A 19,133-nucleotide genomic window follows, 5' to 3' on the forward strand; every position below is an offset into this window, starting at 1 on the left:
GGATGACTGGAAACTTTTTGTGCGACGGCTTCCTGTCTGGTCCTTGGACCAAGGAAAAGTCCGGCCGGGAGCAGCGTTGCATCCGGCGGAAACGAATGGGACATTTTTGCCAACTGCCATAAAATGGAACATCCTCGAGAGCGGCTTCAATTATGCAGGGAGATTTGCCAGGTCTCTGCCAGGACAAACGGTCACCTTCATCTTCTTGCCTAAAATTTACATTTAATTTTCATTATTAATTATGCAATTATTCAGGGGGCAGCGCAAATGTTGATTCTAGGCCAGATGTTTGCTCATTATGCAGCGAACCTTTTCTAGTTTCTCTTTTTCCAGGGGCTATTATGCCAATAAGCCAAATTGTTTATGGACCACATTTTGTGTGTTGAAAGATGGAGCCCTCCGAACAACAATGGGGGAATTTCTCCTCGGAATCATTAATCACTTGCCTGTATCTGTCCTAAATATCTATCACAAAGCACGCAAACAATGGAACCCAACCGAATATTAAGTTGAAGGCAAATTCCCGCAGAGATTTCACTCAGCTTATCGTCCGAGCAAAAGGAAATATTCTTTCCACTTCGATGATGAATTCAAAAGGCATAAACCTACGAATTGATAAACCAATGGAATCTCTATCCCCACAAACTATTTCCCAATTCCTCCCGGGCATATGGCGCCGAAATCAGTTAGGGAACAGGCCTGTTATTAATACGCCAATCAGCATAAGCAGCTGATGCGTTGATAATGCCCGGGGGCGGGAAAACAAGGGAAAAACCCACAGAGGGGAGGAACTAACTCGCAGACCTCTGAATCGTCAGTAGTCATAAATTTAGCCGGAGGCTCGAAAAAGTAAAGGAGAAAATTGCATCAAAATGGAAGCGAAAATTGCTCGAAATACACGGGGAAATATTAAGTATTCGCACCGTTGGCTGGGTTAAATCCCTTATAATAATGGCAAAACTAATTTGACAAGGCATCTTTCATTTAAGTATTTACAAAAGCATTTCAGTCAAAGAATAAAAATTAAAATTCAACAATTCAAAAAAACAATTAAAATAAAACGGTACAATTTGTACACATGTTTTTTTTAATTTTTTTTAAATTCAATGGTGGTTTAGCTTGCCCTTTTCCTACATATAATTCTATTTTTCTTACTTAATATTATTTTACCCATTTTTTGTTTTTGTGTATAAAGAATAGAGTAGTAGAACATGGGAAAAAACTATATGGCCCCGCCTCGCTTATCGCTAAAGGAAAATCAGCAGGCAAAACTACTAGCCTAAGTCGAAGGGCCAGGGGAAGAAGCTGAAGGAAAAAGCGGAAGTGCTCGAGAAAAAATATATGTAAAGCCAAAAGAATGCCACTCTCTCTCTACACAAAACCCCAACAAACATACAAAAGGCCTGGGAGGAAGTGAAAGGAGCCAGAAGGAAAAGCTCGCGTTGTGGGAATCCATGGAAGGGAAAACTACGAGGGAAGAGCAAGGATATGGCCCAGTATGATAAATAACAGATGAGCAAAGGGTGTCAGCTTTGTTGCTCCCCCGTTGACTCGAGGGGAAAACGGGGGTCCTGGGTAAAAGAAGAAGCGGGGTAAATTGGGTTCTTTGCTTATTGAATGTACGACAACGAAGCTAACACTAGCAGTAGATCCAAAACATGATGGCTGCACAGGCGACACACAAATAATTAGGACTATAATTGAAGAATTGGATTCAAATAAGATTACCAACATTTTGTTACAACAAATTTTGAAAGACCTTTTTGACTCATATTTCAAAGCAGGGATAAAACTATAAAATTCATTCAATCAAAAATATATATTTTTAGAACTCAGAGTTCCATATTCTTATCACCAATTTGGGAGACTTCTGCGATTTAGAATTTGTCGCCTGGGAAAAAACATAAAAGTAAAGTGAATAAAAAATGACTCATGTTGAAGTGTCCGGAGGACATTGAGCTCCGTCGACAGTTGCAACTCGTGGTGGAAATTTTCCCCAAATACATTGACTGTGAGAACGTCATGAATATTAAATTGCGATTATTGCCACTGGCAATGTGACGTCGCCTGACTTGGCAACGTTTGATGGGTATTTGCGTCTGAGTTCCCCGGCATGTTTAGCCAGATGCTTCCTCCGGTTAGCCACAAGCAAGCTCCCTGAATGGTATCTCGATTTCGATGGAAGCTAGTTGGAGTTAATAAAGTGCACTTTAATTAAGTCCGATATTAACCGAAACCCCTAAACTCTGTCAAATGCATGTGTGGGTTCGAAATCCATCCATATTCTCAGTTTGTGCCCTTTTGGTTTTGAGTGTTGGCCTCTCTCTATCTCTCTATTTGATTGATTAATGGCCTTCAGAATGTTGGGGGCGGATACGGGGGGGTCGGCGTGAGGCTGGGAAGTGGCAAAGTAAAAATTGGCTCGATGCTCTCAGCTTGATGTGATTGGGAATTTGATTTATTGGCAGCAAACTAAGTTTGGCCAACGTCAAAAGCAGTCAACCGGATGCAAGTTGACACTTTGCTTATCGACATGCAGAAATACACAGGGAAAAGGGATTTTAATGACTTAATATGGTTTTATTAAATAGTGATTCAGAATTGTATTTAATGAAAGCCATTGCTTGGCTAAAAGGATAAAGAGACAAATTATTAATTTTTTATTAACGTTTCAAAAAAACTTATGCATAAACTAAAAAAAAAAACTGTAAGCAATTACATAATTTTATTGAAATTTCTTTAACAATTTATTGAGCATTTCTATTTAAGCTTACCTCAATTTATCTTGAAATAACATAAAGTACAAGTCTTTAGCATCAGACTATCATGGAAACTGAAAAACCGAAAATTCATTCAGATGTCAGCCCCGTAAAAACAATATTTCAGTTGAAATCATTTTTAAGCACGAGTCACAACAAAAAAACAACCAAAATCCAAATTTAAATTATATTATTTCAGAAAAAACCTTTTTGAAAACCAAAAATGTATCGAAATCTTCTGTTTGTTTTGCCGCATATGACAAATCGGTTACGCAATTCCGCCGCCATGCAAATGGTTCGTCAGGAAGCCAGCAAGGAAAATCTAAGCCGAATTCAGCCAGCTGTAGTAGCCGCCGTAGCAGCTGGGAGTAACAGCAACAGTTCCTGGGCCCTCCGATTCACCCAGTTTGGGATTCGAAAGAACGTAGACCTTTTGAAGAACATCCAAAGGAGCGGTGACTACTGACCAAGCGACCAGACCAACAAGGGGCGAGAACGAATTTCTACTTTCGATACGAATTTTTAATAAACGACAGACATACTTCAATTTTTAAAGTATTTCTATAAAACTGGAAAACGTGGAATAATGGTATTTCCTTAGCTTCGAGTTTTTGTTTGTATTATTTGTTTATGTAAATTCTTAATTTTCTTTCTTGTCCTTTTTACCTTAAAATTTGATATAGAATATAAAATTTAGTGGTACTGAAGGGATTATTTCGGTGAGAAAAAATTAACTTTTCCAGCCAACTACTGGGCTACATTTTTTTAACGCCAAGAAAAGTCTATGATTCAATTTTCTTTTGTGGCAAACGCAATGGCACAAGGCACATGCATAAAATAATTGCAATCAATCTGCCAGTGAAGTGAAGTGAAACCAACTCGAAAACTTTGATCAAGTTATCAAAGTGCAGATATGAATTTTCCAAGACCGGCGGCGGCAGATGTGAAAAACTTTTCCCTTGCGTAATTAAAAGGAGAAAAGTAAGAAATTAAAAAGCTGTGAAAAAAGTGTGGGCAAGAGCAAATCAAATTAAAAAGTTACATGCTATACACACATAACCCGCTTTTGTAGCCTTATAACCCTGACTAGACTACCTCTTCTTCCACTCGCTTTTCCACATTTTTCCGGGCCACTCACACATATGATGATGATGGAGGGGAAATATCCTAAGCCCATTGTGCTCGCTTGGCTTTTGTGGCTCAAGTTCGAAAGAGGCTTTGTCGTTGGGAGACTGTAATTGAATTTGGCCCTTTGTTGACAAACAAATTATTCTTGACTTAACCAGTGAGGCCGTAAAAGAGTGAAGTAAATTATGTTAATTTTTGCGTTGTACTCTTGGCACTTTTGCCGGAGAAATGCGAATTTAATTCGGTTTACGTACAATCCAATATATTTAATGGCTGCCAACACGCCCGCACATGGAAAGCGAAATAAATTGAAAACGTTGTGGCCTGGACGTGTGGCCCACAGCAAAGGACGAAGGACCAAGGACCAAAGACCAAGGCTTTTCCATAATATCGAATATCAGTAGATAAATGTCCGACGGTCACGTGTGAAGGCAGTAACTGCTGCCCACTGGATAATGACGAAAATGGTTAATATCCGTTCGCTTGAAAAAATGCGAACTTACATAAAATAAAATACCATCTCGAGGAGAGTGTCGTTCGCTTTTTGCCCGAAAAAATGCTTGTGTAAACGGAAAAGTATTTTAATGAAATTTTAAATGCCAATCAATGGAAAATCGGCATAAGCCGAGAGAAAGGAAGACGGAACTTCCGCGTTGCTTCATTTTAATACTTAGACGAGTACAAATACTTTTAATTGGCAATCCGAAACGCACATTAACCGATTGCCGCAATCCATTTGCCAGTAAGAAAAAGTGAGAAGCTTTCAATAAACTTTTCGGCAACTTGAAAACTTATCCGTGGCTTGTGGCTTTTAAATTGTAAGGGAAGCATTTTGAAGAAGGCAACCCGATTACCTGCTGAACATTTTGTGTCTACTTTATTGGTTATCATAAATCTGCACTCGGAAAAAAGACCCAACAAACGGCTCTTAAAATGTGTGGGTTAATTTAACAAAAAAATTATTTTATTTAAAAATTTTTAAAAAAATTAACTACAGTGATAAACTATGATAGCAAAATAAAACAGCAATTTAGAATTATTCTAAAAATGTTTTATAGAATCGCAAAAATATATTTTTAAGTGTAGGCAACAAGAAAATAGCCTGGTTTAATATCCAACCCTTGAGTATGTTGCAAGGACCACCTGATCTTCTAACCGCAGGATACACACGAGCTGGCACACATATCGCCGTTGCCATTGCCTTGCTCGGTTATTTATGATAATTCAAAGTAATATCCTGGAGCAATTTCATCAACAAAGACACGGCTAAGGGCGAGGTGGCGAGCTCATATGGAAATGCAAATATCCTTTTGCCAGCCAAGGATGCTCTTAAACCCCCAAGACCCTCGTCGAGGTGTGTTGAAGGCCTCTCCTTCGAAATGGCTGAAACGTGTCAAATGTGTGAAAATTGGGAAAATTTGTTTGTCTAATTGGAAGGGAAACGTGTGCTAGGATGGCCATTACCTGTATTTTGTGGCCCTTTAATGTAACCAAAGGAGCAGGTGTGGCTTTCAGACTTTAATCAAAGAAGAATTGGATTAAAATTATTTTTGGCGCCCCCGGGTGGATTTACATAATTTGGTTTTAGGTACTCCCCAGGTTGATAAATCAATTACCATTTTTAAAAGCTTGTTTTTTATATTTGTTTTAAACATATTTCACAACAAATTTGTACAACTTTGAACACTTCACAGAAATACTAATCACTCCACAAGACGGCTTACAAAATGTTCTGTTGAACTGACACTGCTCCGCAATGTCAAGAACTGCATTCTAATTATTTCAGGTCGGATTCCACCGACTGCTTATTAGATCTTCCTTCATTTCTGATTGGCGGGACAGGCCATTTGATAGAGGAACTGAACCAGAGTGCGGGTGGGCCTGCCAGTCATGTATTTGGCGGTGAGATAGGGTACCAGTCCGAACTTGGTCAGCAGCCCGGTGCCCCTGGTGTCCAAATGGGCCCAATCCACGCAGGGAACCAGTTCGTGGAGAACGGCGGCCGCCAAACAGGAACTGGCCAATCCTCGGCCATTGTTGCTGATGTCGTAGCCCATCTCGTCGGTGATCTGTTTCTTGTAATAGTTCCACAGCGGCAGACGCCACACGCGATCGCCGGTGAGAGCTCCAGCGGATTGGAACTGCTTCCAGATGTAATGGGAATTTGAGAATATCCCGGTGGCTCCGCCGCCGAAAGCCTTTTTCACACCCGACCCCAGAGTGGCCACATCGACGACGAGTCGCGGTTTGTAGGTGCTCTGTCCATAGAGCATGGGATCCGCCATCACGACCACTCCAGCCTTGTCCAGATCTCGTACAGCCAGGGATTTGTGATTCATTAGGGTCACGACATCGCCCGGCTTGCAGGCCATTCCCGAGGGCATATTTTCACACAACGGGATGATGCAACATACGTTAATCGGCAACGACAAGGCCGCACAACATCGCATCATGGCCACACAAGAAGCCGCTCCAGACATACAAGCCCTGTATTCGTCCATTCCCTTGCAATCCCTCAGATTTATGGCGCCCGAATTGAAGGTAATGCCCTTGCCCAGGAACAGAATGGGCTTATCCTCTGGATTGGTTCCGCAGTAGGTGATCTCCATGAGAACGGGTGGCTCGCAGCTGCCCTTGGCGATCATGAGGAAGGAGTGCAGGCGCTGCTGTTCGATCCACTCCATGGTGCGGATTTCCACGGTGATGCCGCAGGGGCACAAAGCATCCACGGTGGCCTGGGCAAACAGAGTGGGCGTCATACAGCAGGCGGGCGTATCGCACATCCTGCGGGCCAAATTTTGAGCCTCCGCCTTGAAAACGCCCCGGGTCCAACTGTCGTAGTCAGGTGATTCAAAAAGCTCCAGCTTGGGGATATGTGGGGGTTTCCTCTTCGAGTTCATGTCACAATACCGCCAAATGGCTAGCACAGCTCCCTCGGCTGCCTGTTCGGCATAATCCATGCCATCGACAAAGACCTCCGTAACGCCAATCGCCTGCAGAGAACGGGCTCCAATTCCGGCGGCCACGCGAACATTTTCCATACCCTCATCGAGCATCTCCAGTTCGTTGAAGCCAATGCCCTCGAGACCCACGCCCACCACGGCCAGACTGCGAAATTCGGGATCTATGTTGTTGAAGACCTTGCCCCTGCCCAAGCGACCCGTGATCTTGGTCTCACAAATCAGCTCTTGCAGCTTGCCGTGCAGACGATCGTTGACCTTTTCGCCGGCGGGCGTTAGTTTTGGATCATTGTCGCCCTCCTTCTGGTAAACACCAACCACCAGACCCTTCGAGGTCTTCGATTCACCGCCGCAGGCATTGCGAATTTGATTCACCTGCGGCAGTCGCCGTTGGACCACCGACTTCAAAACATTTCGCATTTTGTTCATAGTGGGTGTAGCTTTTTTATATCTTTATATAAATATTATAATTGCCTGCTCGGACCAAATTTAGTTACGACTGCAAATTTCGTGTCCTCCAAAAAAGTTATTACTACTTGAGAATGTCTTTCGTCAATCGGTGTGTATTCGGGAATTTGTCGCGCTTAAATCCTAGCTATCCTACAACTAAATTCACGAACATGAAACACAAGACACGAAACACGACAAATAATTTTGATGAAAAAAATTAATGTTTTTTTCTATATTTTCCAAAAAAAACCAGACTAGGCACACGACACTCTCGAAGCAAGGGGTAAACTGAGGTTATATTCAAGATCCATACGCCTAAAAAATATGAACTATCGGAAGTTCGTTTCAAGGGTTGCTTCATTGATCATTATTTGTTTATTTAATGGGTTTTTAAAATGTTATTAAAATAAACATTTTCTAAAGATGTTTATATATTATTTCATAAGATAGTTTTCGGGGGATAAATTATTTTTATCATAAATATTATTTTATATTTTTTTAAGTCCCAATTAAATTAATTTCCATCAGAATATATTTCTTATTCTCACTTCTTAAGCATACTTTTACCTTTAACTTTATCTGCTGAAAAGGATTCACTCCCTTCGCTGAGTATTCATTTAGTCCCATTATGTTAATCATCCACTTGTTATGCAAGTTAGGAGCCTGAATCAATCTGACGGCTGTTCCCTGAATTGTGCTCGACCACATTGCATAATTTAAGGTGAAACTAATGGAGTCCAAAATGAGTTAAGCAGCTAATTAAACGCGAAACTTAACCCGCTCGTTAATTAATACAAATGGACTGCCCTGATTTTCTACATGATTAACTGAATAAAATCACATACCATTCGATTCGCAATTCCCAACAGGTGCTAAAATAATAAACTCGGTAATTTTTAATGAAACTAGTAAATTGTCACACATTCTCACTGCAATTCCATAACTCTTTTTGACAAGTACTGAATAATGTGCTCCATTTAAAATGGCAAATGACTGAGTGAAATCAATAGTTACAAAAAAGTTATAAACGTTTAGCCGTTGGAATGGAAAAATGTGGATTTAAATGGGCTTCAGAAGATTGTTTACATTTTAAATCTTTAAAAACAAACAATCCTTGTAGGATGTTTAAGAGCCAACAAATCCCCCAAAAACTTTTCCTATAATCGAATAGAAAATCTAATTTTTTTAAAGCATTTCTGACGCCTCCTTGGAATCTTAAGCGATTCACATAACAGTAACCCAAAACAACAAAATGAATCTTACATTATGGATCTCTCTAAGCCCAACACAGTTTCCCCTTAAAGTTGCCCGAATATTTGTTGTTTCAGCTGGGCTAGCGTTTTGAAGAACTTTTCGGCTTTGGGAATCTGCAGGATGCCGCTTTGCCGGAACCATGTCATAAAATGGTGTTGATGATGTCTGTCTGAGTGTGGGTCCGTATGTGAAACCCGTATGTGTATCCACATATATATAGGAGGTATTTTAGTATTAGTGTTGACAACATTTGGTGCCAACAATTTCATTACCGCCACATTTAAAGTTTTGCCAAGCACACATTGAAAATGAGACAGCAGAAGATACATGGCCTTCTAGATGATGGCACTGAAAAAAATATATCTTAAATATTAGAATAAAAAAATAGAATGAAATACAGATGAGTAAAACTTATCTCTAAAAACCATTAGTTTTTAAAAATATGTAAGGGACATGATTTTTTTTTCCGATAATATTGATTTTCTTAGCTTTTCAAAATAATTGCAACAGTTTGAATCTTACATTTTGGAAACGATGAATACTATCACTATGGACGGCAGTCCATGTAGTGACGAAGCGCACCAGGAGAGTGTGCGAAGGCGACTACTATTATATAGCCGCAAAATTGAAAATCTGCTGTGATAGTCCGATCGTAATGAGTAATACACCAATCGAAAGGTATTGCAATAACTTAAAGGACTTTAAGAAAATCAATTGGCTTGGGAGAGAGAGCGGTGAAAGTGAAAAAATGAAAATTTCGAAATTTGGAGCTGTTGGGGCCGGTGGGGATAAATTTCCCCTCGCAATGTTTTAGTTGTATTCCTTTTGAAAATACCCGTCGAATGAGGGGTCATTTGTCAAAATCAGACGCTCCGTTCAAAAGTTATAGCCAAAATAAGATTTCCTTCTTCTTCCCAAAATGAAAATTTAATTCTGTTTGTCAGTTTGTCAGTTTGTCAGTTTGTCAGTTTGTCAGTTTGTCAGTTTGTCCAAAACATGTTTCTTAAGTTTTGAAAATTTAATATGACGTTCATCCCATCGATATAAAAAACTTTTGTTCTACCACTTTTGGAAAAACTCGCTAGTTTAGCGGGAAAACAGCTATAAATAGCTAAAATTCGGAAAACCGTAACTTCTATACTACTAAAGCTACAGACTTGTGCTGCATCTTGTTTGAAAGGTATTTTTAAAAGCTATAAACGCCTTCTATATGCAATTTGTGTAAATGTAATAATTAAAAAGATATGAACAAAAGACAATTTTTTTTAAATTTTTTTTTTAGCTTTTTTTTATTTTTCTCAAAAACGGCTCTAACGATTTTCTTGAAAACTTTAAACTGTATAGCCCTTGAGATTCCTTAAATTTTGGTATATAACACATTACTGTAAAAAGTCACGTTTAAAAGTTATTTTTATACGAAAATAGCCACTTTTGCCAGCTCGAACAACTAAAGCTTCCTGGGTATTGAATTTTGTGTGAGGGTATCCGAACTGTATTTTAGGGTCATGGAATCAGTAAATTTGCACTTAAGACTTCCATATAGGAATCTTTTGTTCTACGACTTTTGGAAAAAGCCGCTACTTTAGCGGGAAAAAGCTAAAAATAGCTAAATTTCGTTAGTTTGTAAGTTCTACACTACTAAAGGTACCGACATGTGCTATACCTCGTTTAAAAGGTATTTTGAAATACTTAAACGCCTTTTTAACTTAATTTGTTTAAATACAATGGCTTACAAATTATGATTGACCAATTTTAATTTAAATGTATATATTAGCTCCTATGAAAGCAAATGTAAACAAACAAAAACTTCTGATATCAAATAAAAACACCTCTTAACGAGGTAAAAAACTAGTGACGATCGCACCTTCAACATACAAAAGTTCTGATATCAACATTTGTGACGAAAAATTATTACACTCTTCATTAAATAGACTTTCTAATATTTTCTCATTCGGCCCGCCCTAGCAAACTATTCCAGCCTTTTTCCCTTCACAGGCATTTTCTATTGCAGCGTGTCATGATTTCAAATCATGATTCATGATTCAAATCAATTCAAATGATTTGAAATAAAATCAAATCAATCAAATGATTTGAAATCAAATCATCTCAAATCAAATTCAATTGATTTGAATCATGAATTTGATTGATTTGAATCATGATTCAAATCATTTGATTTTATTTCAAATCATTTGAATTGATTTGATTTGATTTGAATCATGATTTGAAATCATCATTTGATTGATTTGAATCATGATTCAAATCATTTGATTTTATTTCAAATCATTTGAATTGATTTGATTTGATTTGAATCATGATTCAATTCAATTAATTTGAATCATGATTTGAAATCAAATTTGATTTGATTTGAATTATGATTTGAAATCATTGAATCATTGATTTGATTTCAAATCATGATTCATTTGATTTCAAATCATGATTCAAATAAAATCAAATTCAAATCATGATTCAAATCAATTGAATTTGATTTGAATTGATTTGATTTCAAATCATTTGAATTTGATTTGAATTGATTTGATTTCAAATCATTTGAATTTGATTTGATTCATGATTTAAAATCATTGAATTGATTTGATTTGAATCATGATTTGAAATCAAATGAATCTCATGATTCAAATCAAATTCAAATGATTTGAAATAAAATCAAATGATTTGAATCATGATTCAAATCAATCAAATGATTTGAAATCAAATCAATTCAAATCAAAATCAATTGATTTGAATCATGATTTGAATTTGATTTTATTTGAATCATGATTTGAAATCAAATTTGATTTGATTTGAATTATGATTTGAAATCATTGAATCATTGATTTGATTTCAAATCATTTGATTTCAAATCATGATTCATTTGATTTCAAATCATGATTCAAATCAAATCCAATCAATTTAAATGATTTGAAATAAAATCAAATGATTTGAATCATGATTCAAATCAATCAAATGATTTGAAATCAAATCAATTCAATTAATTTGAATCATGATTTGAATCATGATTTGAAATCATTGAATCATGAATCAAATCAAATCAAATCAAATGATTTGAAATAAAATCAAATGATTTGAATCATGATTCAAATTTCAAATCATGATTCAAAATCATGAATCATGATTTGAAATCAAATGAATCAATCAAATGATTTGAAATCAAATCAATTCAAATCAAATTCAATTGATTTGAATCATGATTTGAATTTGATTTTATTTGAATCATGATTTGAAATCAAATGAATCATGATTTGATTGATTCATTTGATTTCAAATCATGATTCAAATCAAATTCAAATGATTTGAAATAAAATCAAATGATTTGAATCATGATTCAAATAAATCAAATGATTTGAAATCAAATCAATTCAAATCAAATTCAATTGATTTGAATCATGATTTGAATTTGATTTTATTTGAATCATGATATGAAATTTGAAATTAATTTGAATCATGATTTGAAATCAAATTTGATTTGATTTGAATTATGATTTGAAATCATTGAATCATTGATTTGATTTCAAATCATTTGATTTCAAATCATGATTCATTTGATTTCAAATCATGATTCAAATCAAATCAAATCAATTCAAATGATTTGAAATAAAATCAAATTTGATTTGATTTGAATCATGATTTGAAATCATTGATTTGATTTGATTTGAATTGATTTGATTTCAAATCATGATTCATTTGATTTCAAATCATGATTCAAATCAAATCAAATCAATCAAATCATGATTCAAATCAAATCAATTCAAATGATTTGAAATAAAATCAAATGATTTTTTAAGTTTTGAAAATTTGATATGACGTTCATCACATCGATATAAAAAACTTTTCTTCTACCACTTTTGGAAAAACTCGCTAGTTTAGCGGGAAAACAGCTATAAATAGCTAAAATTTGGAAAGCCGTAACTTCTATACTACTAAAGCTACAGACTTGTGCTGCATCTCGTTTGAAAGGTATTTTGAAATGCTATAAACGCCTTCTATATGCAATTTGTGTAAATGTAATAGTTAAAAAAATATGAACAAAAGACAATTTTTTAAACCTTTTTTTTTTAGCTTTTTTTATTTTTCTCAAAAACGGCTCTAACGATTTTCTTTAAAACCTTAAACTGTGTAGCCCTTGAGATTCCTTAAATTTTGGTATATAACACATTACTGTAAAAAGTCACGTTTAAAAGTTATTTTTATACGAAAATAGCCACTGTTGCCAGCTCGAACAATTAACGCTCCCTGAGTATTGAATTTTGTGATTTGAATTGATTTGATTTCAAATCATTTGAATTTGATTTGATTCATGATTTAAAATCATTGAATTGATTTGATTTGAATCATGATTTGAAATCATTGAATCATTGATTTGATTTGAATTGATTTGATTTCAAATCATTTGAATTTGATTTGAATCATGATTTGAAATCAAATGAATCTCATGATTCAAATCAAATTCAAATGATTTGAAATAAAATCAATTTGAATCATGATTCAAATCAATCAAATGATTTGAAATCAAATCAATTCAAATCAAAATCAATTGATTTGAATCATGATTTGAATTTGATTTTATTTGAATCATGATTTGAAATCAAATTTGATTTGATTTGAATTATGATTTGAAATCATTGAATCATTGATATGATTTCAAATCATTTGAATTCAAATCATGATTCATTTGATTTCAAATCATGATTCAAATCAAATCAAATCAATTCAAATGATTTGAAATAAAATCAAATGATTTGAATCATGATTCAAATCAATCAAATGATTTGAAATCAAATCAATTCAATTAATTTGAATCATGATTTGAATCATGATTTGATTTGAATCATGATTTGAAATCATTGAATCATGAATCAAATCAAATCAAATCAAATGATTTGAAATAAAATCAAATGATTTGAATCATGATTCAAATTTGATTTCAAATCATGATTCAAAATCATGAATCATGATTTAAAATCAAATGAATCAATCAAATGATTTGAAATCAAATCAATTCAAATCAAATTCAATTGATTTGAATCATGATTTGAATTTGATTTTATTTGAATCATGATTTGAAATCAAATGAATCATGATTTGATTGATTCATTTGATTTCAAATCATGATTTAAATCAAATTCAAATGATTTGAAATAAAATCAAATGATTTGAATCATGATTCAAATAAATCAAATGATTTAAAATCAAATCAATTCAAATCAAATTCAATTGATTTGAATCATGATTTGAATTTGATTTTATTTGAATCATGATATGAAATTTGAAATTAATTTGAATCATGATTTGAAATCAAATTTGATTTGATTTGAATTATGATTTGAAATCATTGAATCATTGATTTGATTTCAAATCATTTGATTTCAAATCATGATTCATTTGATTTCAAATCATGATTCAAATCAAATCAAATCAATTCAAATGATTTGAAATAAAATCAAATTTGATTTGATTTGAATCATGATTTGAAATCATTGATTTGATTTGATTTGAATTGATTTGATTTCAAATCATGATTCATTTGATTTCAAATCATGATTCAAATCAAATCAAATCAATCAAATCATGATTCAAATCAAATCAAATCAATTCAAATGATTTGAAATAAAATCAAATGATTTTTTAAGTTTTGAAAATTTGATATGACGTTCATCACATCGATATAAAAAACTTTTCTTCTACCACTTTTGGAAAAACTCGCTAGTTTAGCGGGAAAACAGCTATAAATAGCTAAAATTTGGAAAGCCGTAACTTCTATACTACTAAAGCTACAGACTTGTGCTGCATCTCGTTTGAAAGGTATTTTGAAATGCTATAAACGCCTTCTATATGCAATTTGTGTAAATGTAATAGTTAAAAAAATATGAACAAAAGACAATTTTTTAAACCTTTTTTTTTTAGCTTTTTTTATTTTTCTCAAAAACGGCTCTAACGATTTTCTTTAAAACCTTAAACTGTGTAGCCCTTGAGATTCCTTAAATTTTGGTATATAACACATTACTGTAAAAAGTCACGTTTAAAAGTTATTTTTATACGAAAATAGCCACTGTTGCCAGCTCGAACAATTAACGCTCCCTGAGTATTGAATTTTGTGGGAGGGTATCCGAACTGTATTTTAGGGTCATGGAATCAGTAAATTTGCACTTAAGACTTCCATATAGGAATCTTTTGTTCTACGACTTTTGGAAAAAGCCGCTACTTTAGCGGGAAAAAGCTAAAAATAGCTAAATTTCGTTAGTTTGTAAGTTCTACACTACTAAAGGTACCGACATGTGCTATACCTCGTTTAAAAGGTATTTTGAAATACTTAAACGCCTTTTTAACTTAATTTGTTTAAATACAATGGCTTACAAATTATGATTGACCAATTTAAATTTAAATGTATATATTAGCTCCTATGAGAGCAAATGTAAACAAACAAAAACTTCTGATATCAAATAAAAACACCTCTTAACGAGGTAAAAAACTAGTGACGATCGCACCTTCAACATACAAAAGTTCTGATATCAACATTTGTGACGAAAAATTATTACACTCGTCATTAAATAGACTTTCTAATATTTTTTTATTCGGCACGCTGCAATAGAAAATGCCTGTGAAGGGAAAAAGGCTGGAATAGTCTGCTAGGGCGGGCCGAATAAAAAATATTAGAAAGTCTATTTAATGACGAGTGTAATAATTTTTCGTCACAAATGTTGATATCAGAACTTTTGTATGTTGAAGGTGCGATCGTCACTAGTTTTTTACCTCGTTAAGAGGTGTTTTTATTTGATATTTAATAATAAATTAAAATATTCCTTTCCAAAAAAATATTTAATAATTTTTGGAAACGAAAACAATTAATTAAAAAATGGTTGGAGTTTAAATACTGGATATTTGGTCACTTTAATATGAAAGATTACAGGTTTGGTCACATTAAGAGTGTGACACTTTAACATATCATATAGAATTTACTACAGTTAATTAATGATTTTTCAAGAAGGGATTTCGGCATTTAAGATCCTCGTTTCTCTCTGTGCACATGTATGTATGCCCTGGTAAAAACTCGCGCTCAACTCTCGCTTATGACTAAGCCCGGCAGTCGGTGCTGTTTCTATTTGTACAGCAGTCAGGCCATCCATTCAGTCCCTGCCCCCTGAACTCTGCCCTCTGAAATCCACTGGAGAGCCTGAGCTCGTTATAAATGGAAAACTTTTGCTGCTTTCTCAAGTGGTTTTTCTCTATATAGTTTTTTTTTATTTTGCCGCACTGTTTTTGGCTGTTGCTTTTAGCATTGCAGTTCACATTTGATTCGGAAAAGTTTTTTACGCTTGTTTATTTTACTTTTTAATGAGAGAGACATGTCGGGAAATCGAGATCGCATGTCCCTGGTATTTGACGATTAGCCATGTGAAATGGTCAAGCTCCGTAGTTCTGTAGTTCCGAGGAAGGAAAAACTTTTCTGCCCTATATGTTTGGGTGATTTTCATGCCGGACCAAGTTCCCGGAAAAGTTTCGTGATGGATGGAGGTAGGAAGGGCGGCGGCGGTGTGGAAATTTGTCAAGTGGCAATTCCGACCGGTGGCAAGTGTCTGTGCAACAGTTGAACTCACATTCCACTCATCGGAACGAGAGGTAGGATGATATCTACTTGTCTGCCAGTCTGCATAATATTGATTTCCCCGGTTGGGTTTTTTTCTTCCCCTTTTTTGCATGACTCCCGGCAGGACTTATGCACTTATCCTGGTCCGATTCTAGTCCTTTGCCAATCTTCAATCTTCAATCTCGTTCTCTAGTGGCTGACTGGATAACACACAGTTTGAGTGTTTTTAATTTCTACTTTGCTTTAGTAGGCATCCGCATGAGTGGGATTGGGATGGTAGGGATATCGAAAGTCACTGAAGGACCCATCATCTGGCATTTGAACACTGGTCTTTTCATGTATTTTTTTTTTCTTCCTGCCCTTCTGGCCATTTGCATTCATTTGTTTGCTATTGAATGTGGAGCAGAGCAATTCTTGTTTGCCTTTTTATTGAAAGTTGCAATCATTTGATTGCAGAATATGTCAGTGCCATCGAGACCCGCATTCTATTTATTTCTTGTATTTTTTGTGTTTTGCGGCTTTTTCGCATCTGCATTTATTGGGTAGATTTTTTCCTGTTGACGGTTTTGTTAGTCAACTGACAAAAACAGGTCACAGATTTCTTTTTCAGTTAAAAATGTTTTACCCATTATTAGGTTAGCTCCAAATGCATGTTATATAATGTAATTTAGAATTGAATCTACTTGTACATCAGTTATATAATTTTTACCTATTTTTGTGTTGAACAGACAAAACCTCAAAAACAGACAAAACCTCAAAAACAGACATTTGATTAGATTTAATCATTTTATTTAATTTTAAATGTATAATAAAATCAAATTTTTCTCTTAAAAAAGTTTATAGGTTAGGTATCCCAATAAAACTAAAAATTTGCAGTTTAATTCGCTTCCTCCCAATTCCCTTCAAATTGCTTAATCAGTCGGTTAAGCAAACTTAGTCGGAATTTGCTGAAGCTCTTTCTCTTTTCATCTCGCTTGACTAAAGTTTGGCAAACTGCAAGCAAATATATAAATAATTGAGTTATTTGGGAAAGGACAGGGAGGAAATTGGCAGAAACGAAATGTTCTCATCACTTAAATTGAAGGCAAATATGTAGTTGGATTTCCCCCTTCTGATTTCCCATCAGAGGCAAATTGAAAAGTTGCAGCTCTCGAATGAAAATTGCAAGAGGTTCACAGAAAAAAAAGGACAAAAAATGCCAGCAGAAGCCGAGGGAAAATCCTGGCTAACACATGAGTGTGTGTTAGTCACAATAAGCTGCAGCTTAGTTGGCCAAATGGGATTTTACCTACTCCCCCTTTGGCAGGCAATCAAAAAGTCATCCTGCCTTGGGTGCATCAATTTCAATTTTTTAATTGACGATTTAAGGTAATTGAAATTCATCATTAGTCTGATTGATTGAGACAACGACTGCCCAATATTTTCCTTTCATTTCCGTAACATTTATCAATTTGCACTGTTCTGGCATAAGCCGATTATGGCCAAGGCCAAAAGGAAAGCATGCCAAATGCCTGAGGAATTTCGTTTGGTCACGATAGCCTCCAAGAAAAATGGCCCATGACGAAAATCTACTTGTCAGCAACTTTTCAAAGAGAAAGTCTGCGAAGGGGATGGCAAGTCCGGAGATTGACCGAGACAAAAAATGAGACTAATTAATTTAAGAAGCTCCGACAATCAGCATCTGTTTGTCTCGCACTTGGGAAAAATCTTTAATTGAGCATTAGACCTTTACAAAATTTAAATTATGAAAAGGAAAAATATTTTAAAAATAAATACAAATATTTATTTTATTTATTTTCTTTCAACCCTATCAGCATAAGTAATCCCCACTAAATATTGTAAATTTAAAGTCAATTTTTTTTTAAATTAAGACATTTAATTAACATTTCTAAGGGTTTCCATTTTAGGGAAAACAATCTTATAATATCTTTAGCATTATAGCTGACATTTTCCATACCCAAATTATATTTCCATCTTTCAAACATTAAAATAAATTTTTAAACCGCGTTTTGTATTAAAATCTTAATATAGTTTAAGTAGTTTCTGTATAATTTAACATTATTTTTGCCAGTAACTTTCCCACTTTATCACGATGTCCTTTTCTGTCTGCCTCCCTAATGACAGCTCAAAAGTATGCAATATGTAAAACTTAGTGTCGGTGTCCTTTTGGCAGTGCAGCGGAAAACGCGCTGACATTTATTAATGTTAACGCATCAACAACAATTGCTTCGCCCAATGGAGTGGGCGTGGCAGAATCTACACAAGTGGAATTAAATACGCATTTGCCCTGTCAGCTTCACAGTGAGCGTAAGCGAATCTGAAGAGCGCGTCATAAAAGTTTGTGAAAGCCTCGGGTGGGTGGATGAGGTGGGATAAAGAGATTTACCCAGGCCACTCGGTGGATAATAAAAATGTGAAGGTGCCGGGACGCATTATGAAAATGACATTAAAATGACAAAAGGATCATCAGAGTTAGATAATATAAAAAAACGATAGAGAGAGAGGAAGAGAGAGTGTCGAGTTATTAAAGTGGATTGAAGGGCCCTAGTTGGTAAGTAAATCTCTCTCGTTGCAAGGGCCAAATTACGGAAGAAAATGGCAATTATTTCCAAGTTTAAAAGTGCAGAGAACCGAAACGATTTGCTGGTTAAGCACTACTCAGCCTAACTAAATGCTCAATGTTGGGTGGAATTTTTGAACGTCACTTGACGGGGGTTGAACACATCTGAAGGGTGGTAAAGGGAAAAACCGGGAGAATAAAGGGGGTTATCTTCAAACTATGTGGTCTCATGAAAGCTAACATATTTTCTTAATTTTGCTCAAAGCTTTGAGGATTAAACTCCTTAACATTTAATTACACATTTTTTAAAGTAATGTTATGAAATTTTCTCTATAAACATATCATATTTTAGGTGTTTTATAAAATCTAGTTAAAAAACTTTATTTTTTCTTAATAAAATTTAAAAGTATTTCGATCTTTAG

General features: G+C 35.0%; 2 protein-coding genes across 2 annotated transcripts in view; both read right to left on the minus strand.

Moving 5' to 3' along the window:
• Window positions 1-19,133, minus strand: part of LOC123002982 (uncharacterized) — a 38,460-nt gene that overhangs the window by 10,568 nt on the left and 8,759 nt on the right. The gene's annotated exons all lie outside the window — the stretch shown is intronic.
• On the minus strand, window positions 5,506-7,579 carry S-Lap4 (Sperm-Leucylaminopeptidase 4). Its single transcript, XM_017146951.3, has one exon. It carries the CDS (start codon window positions 7,274-7,276, stop codon window positions 5,708-5,710), a length of 1,569 nt encoding a protein of 522 aa, XP_017002440.1. The 5' UTR covers window positions 7,277-7,579; the 3' UTR covers window positions 5,506-5,707.

The sequence above is a fragment of the Drosophila takahashii genome, chromosome 3L (assembly GCF_030179915.1).
Source record: "Drosophila takahashii strain IR98-3 E-12201 chromosome 3L, DtakHiC1v2, whole genome shotgun sequence".
In the NCBI taxonomy this organism is placed as follows: Eukaryota; Metazoa; Arthropoda; class Insecta; order Diptera; family Drosophilidae; genus Drosophila; species Drosophila takahashii.

Bases quoted from the DNA above. Each gene is read 5' to 3' on its own strand.
- S-Lap4 (XM_017146951.3), bottom strand. From the start codon at position 7,276: ATGAACAAAATGCGAAATGTTTTGAAGTCGGTGGTCCAACGGCGACTG.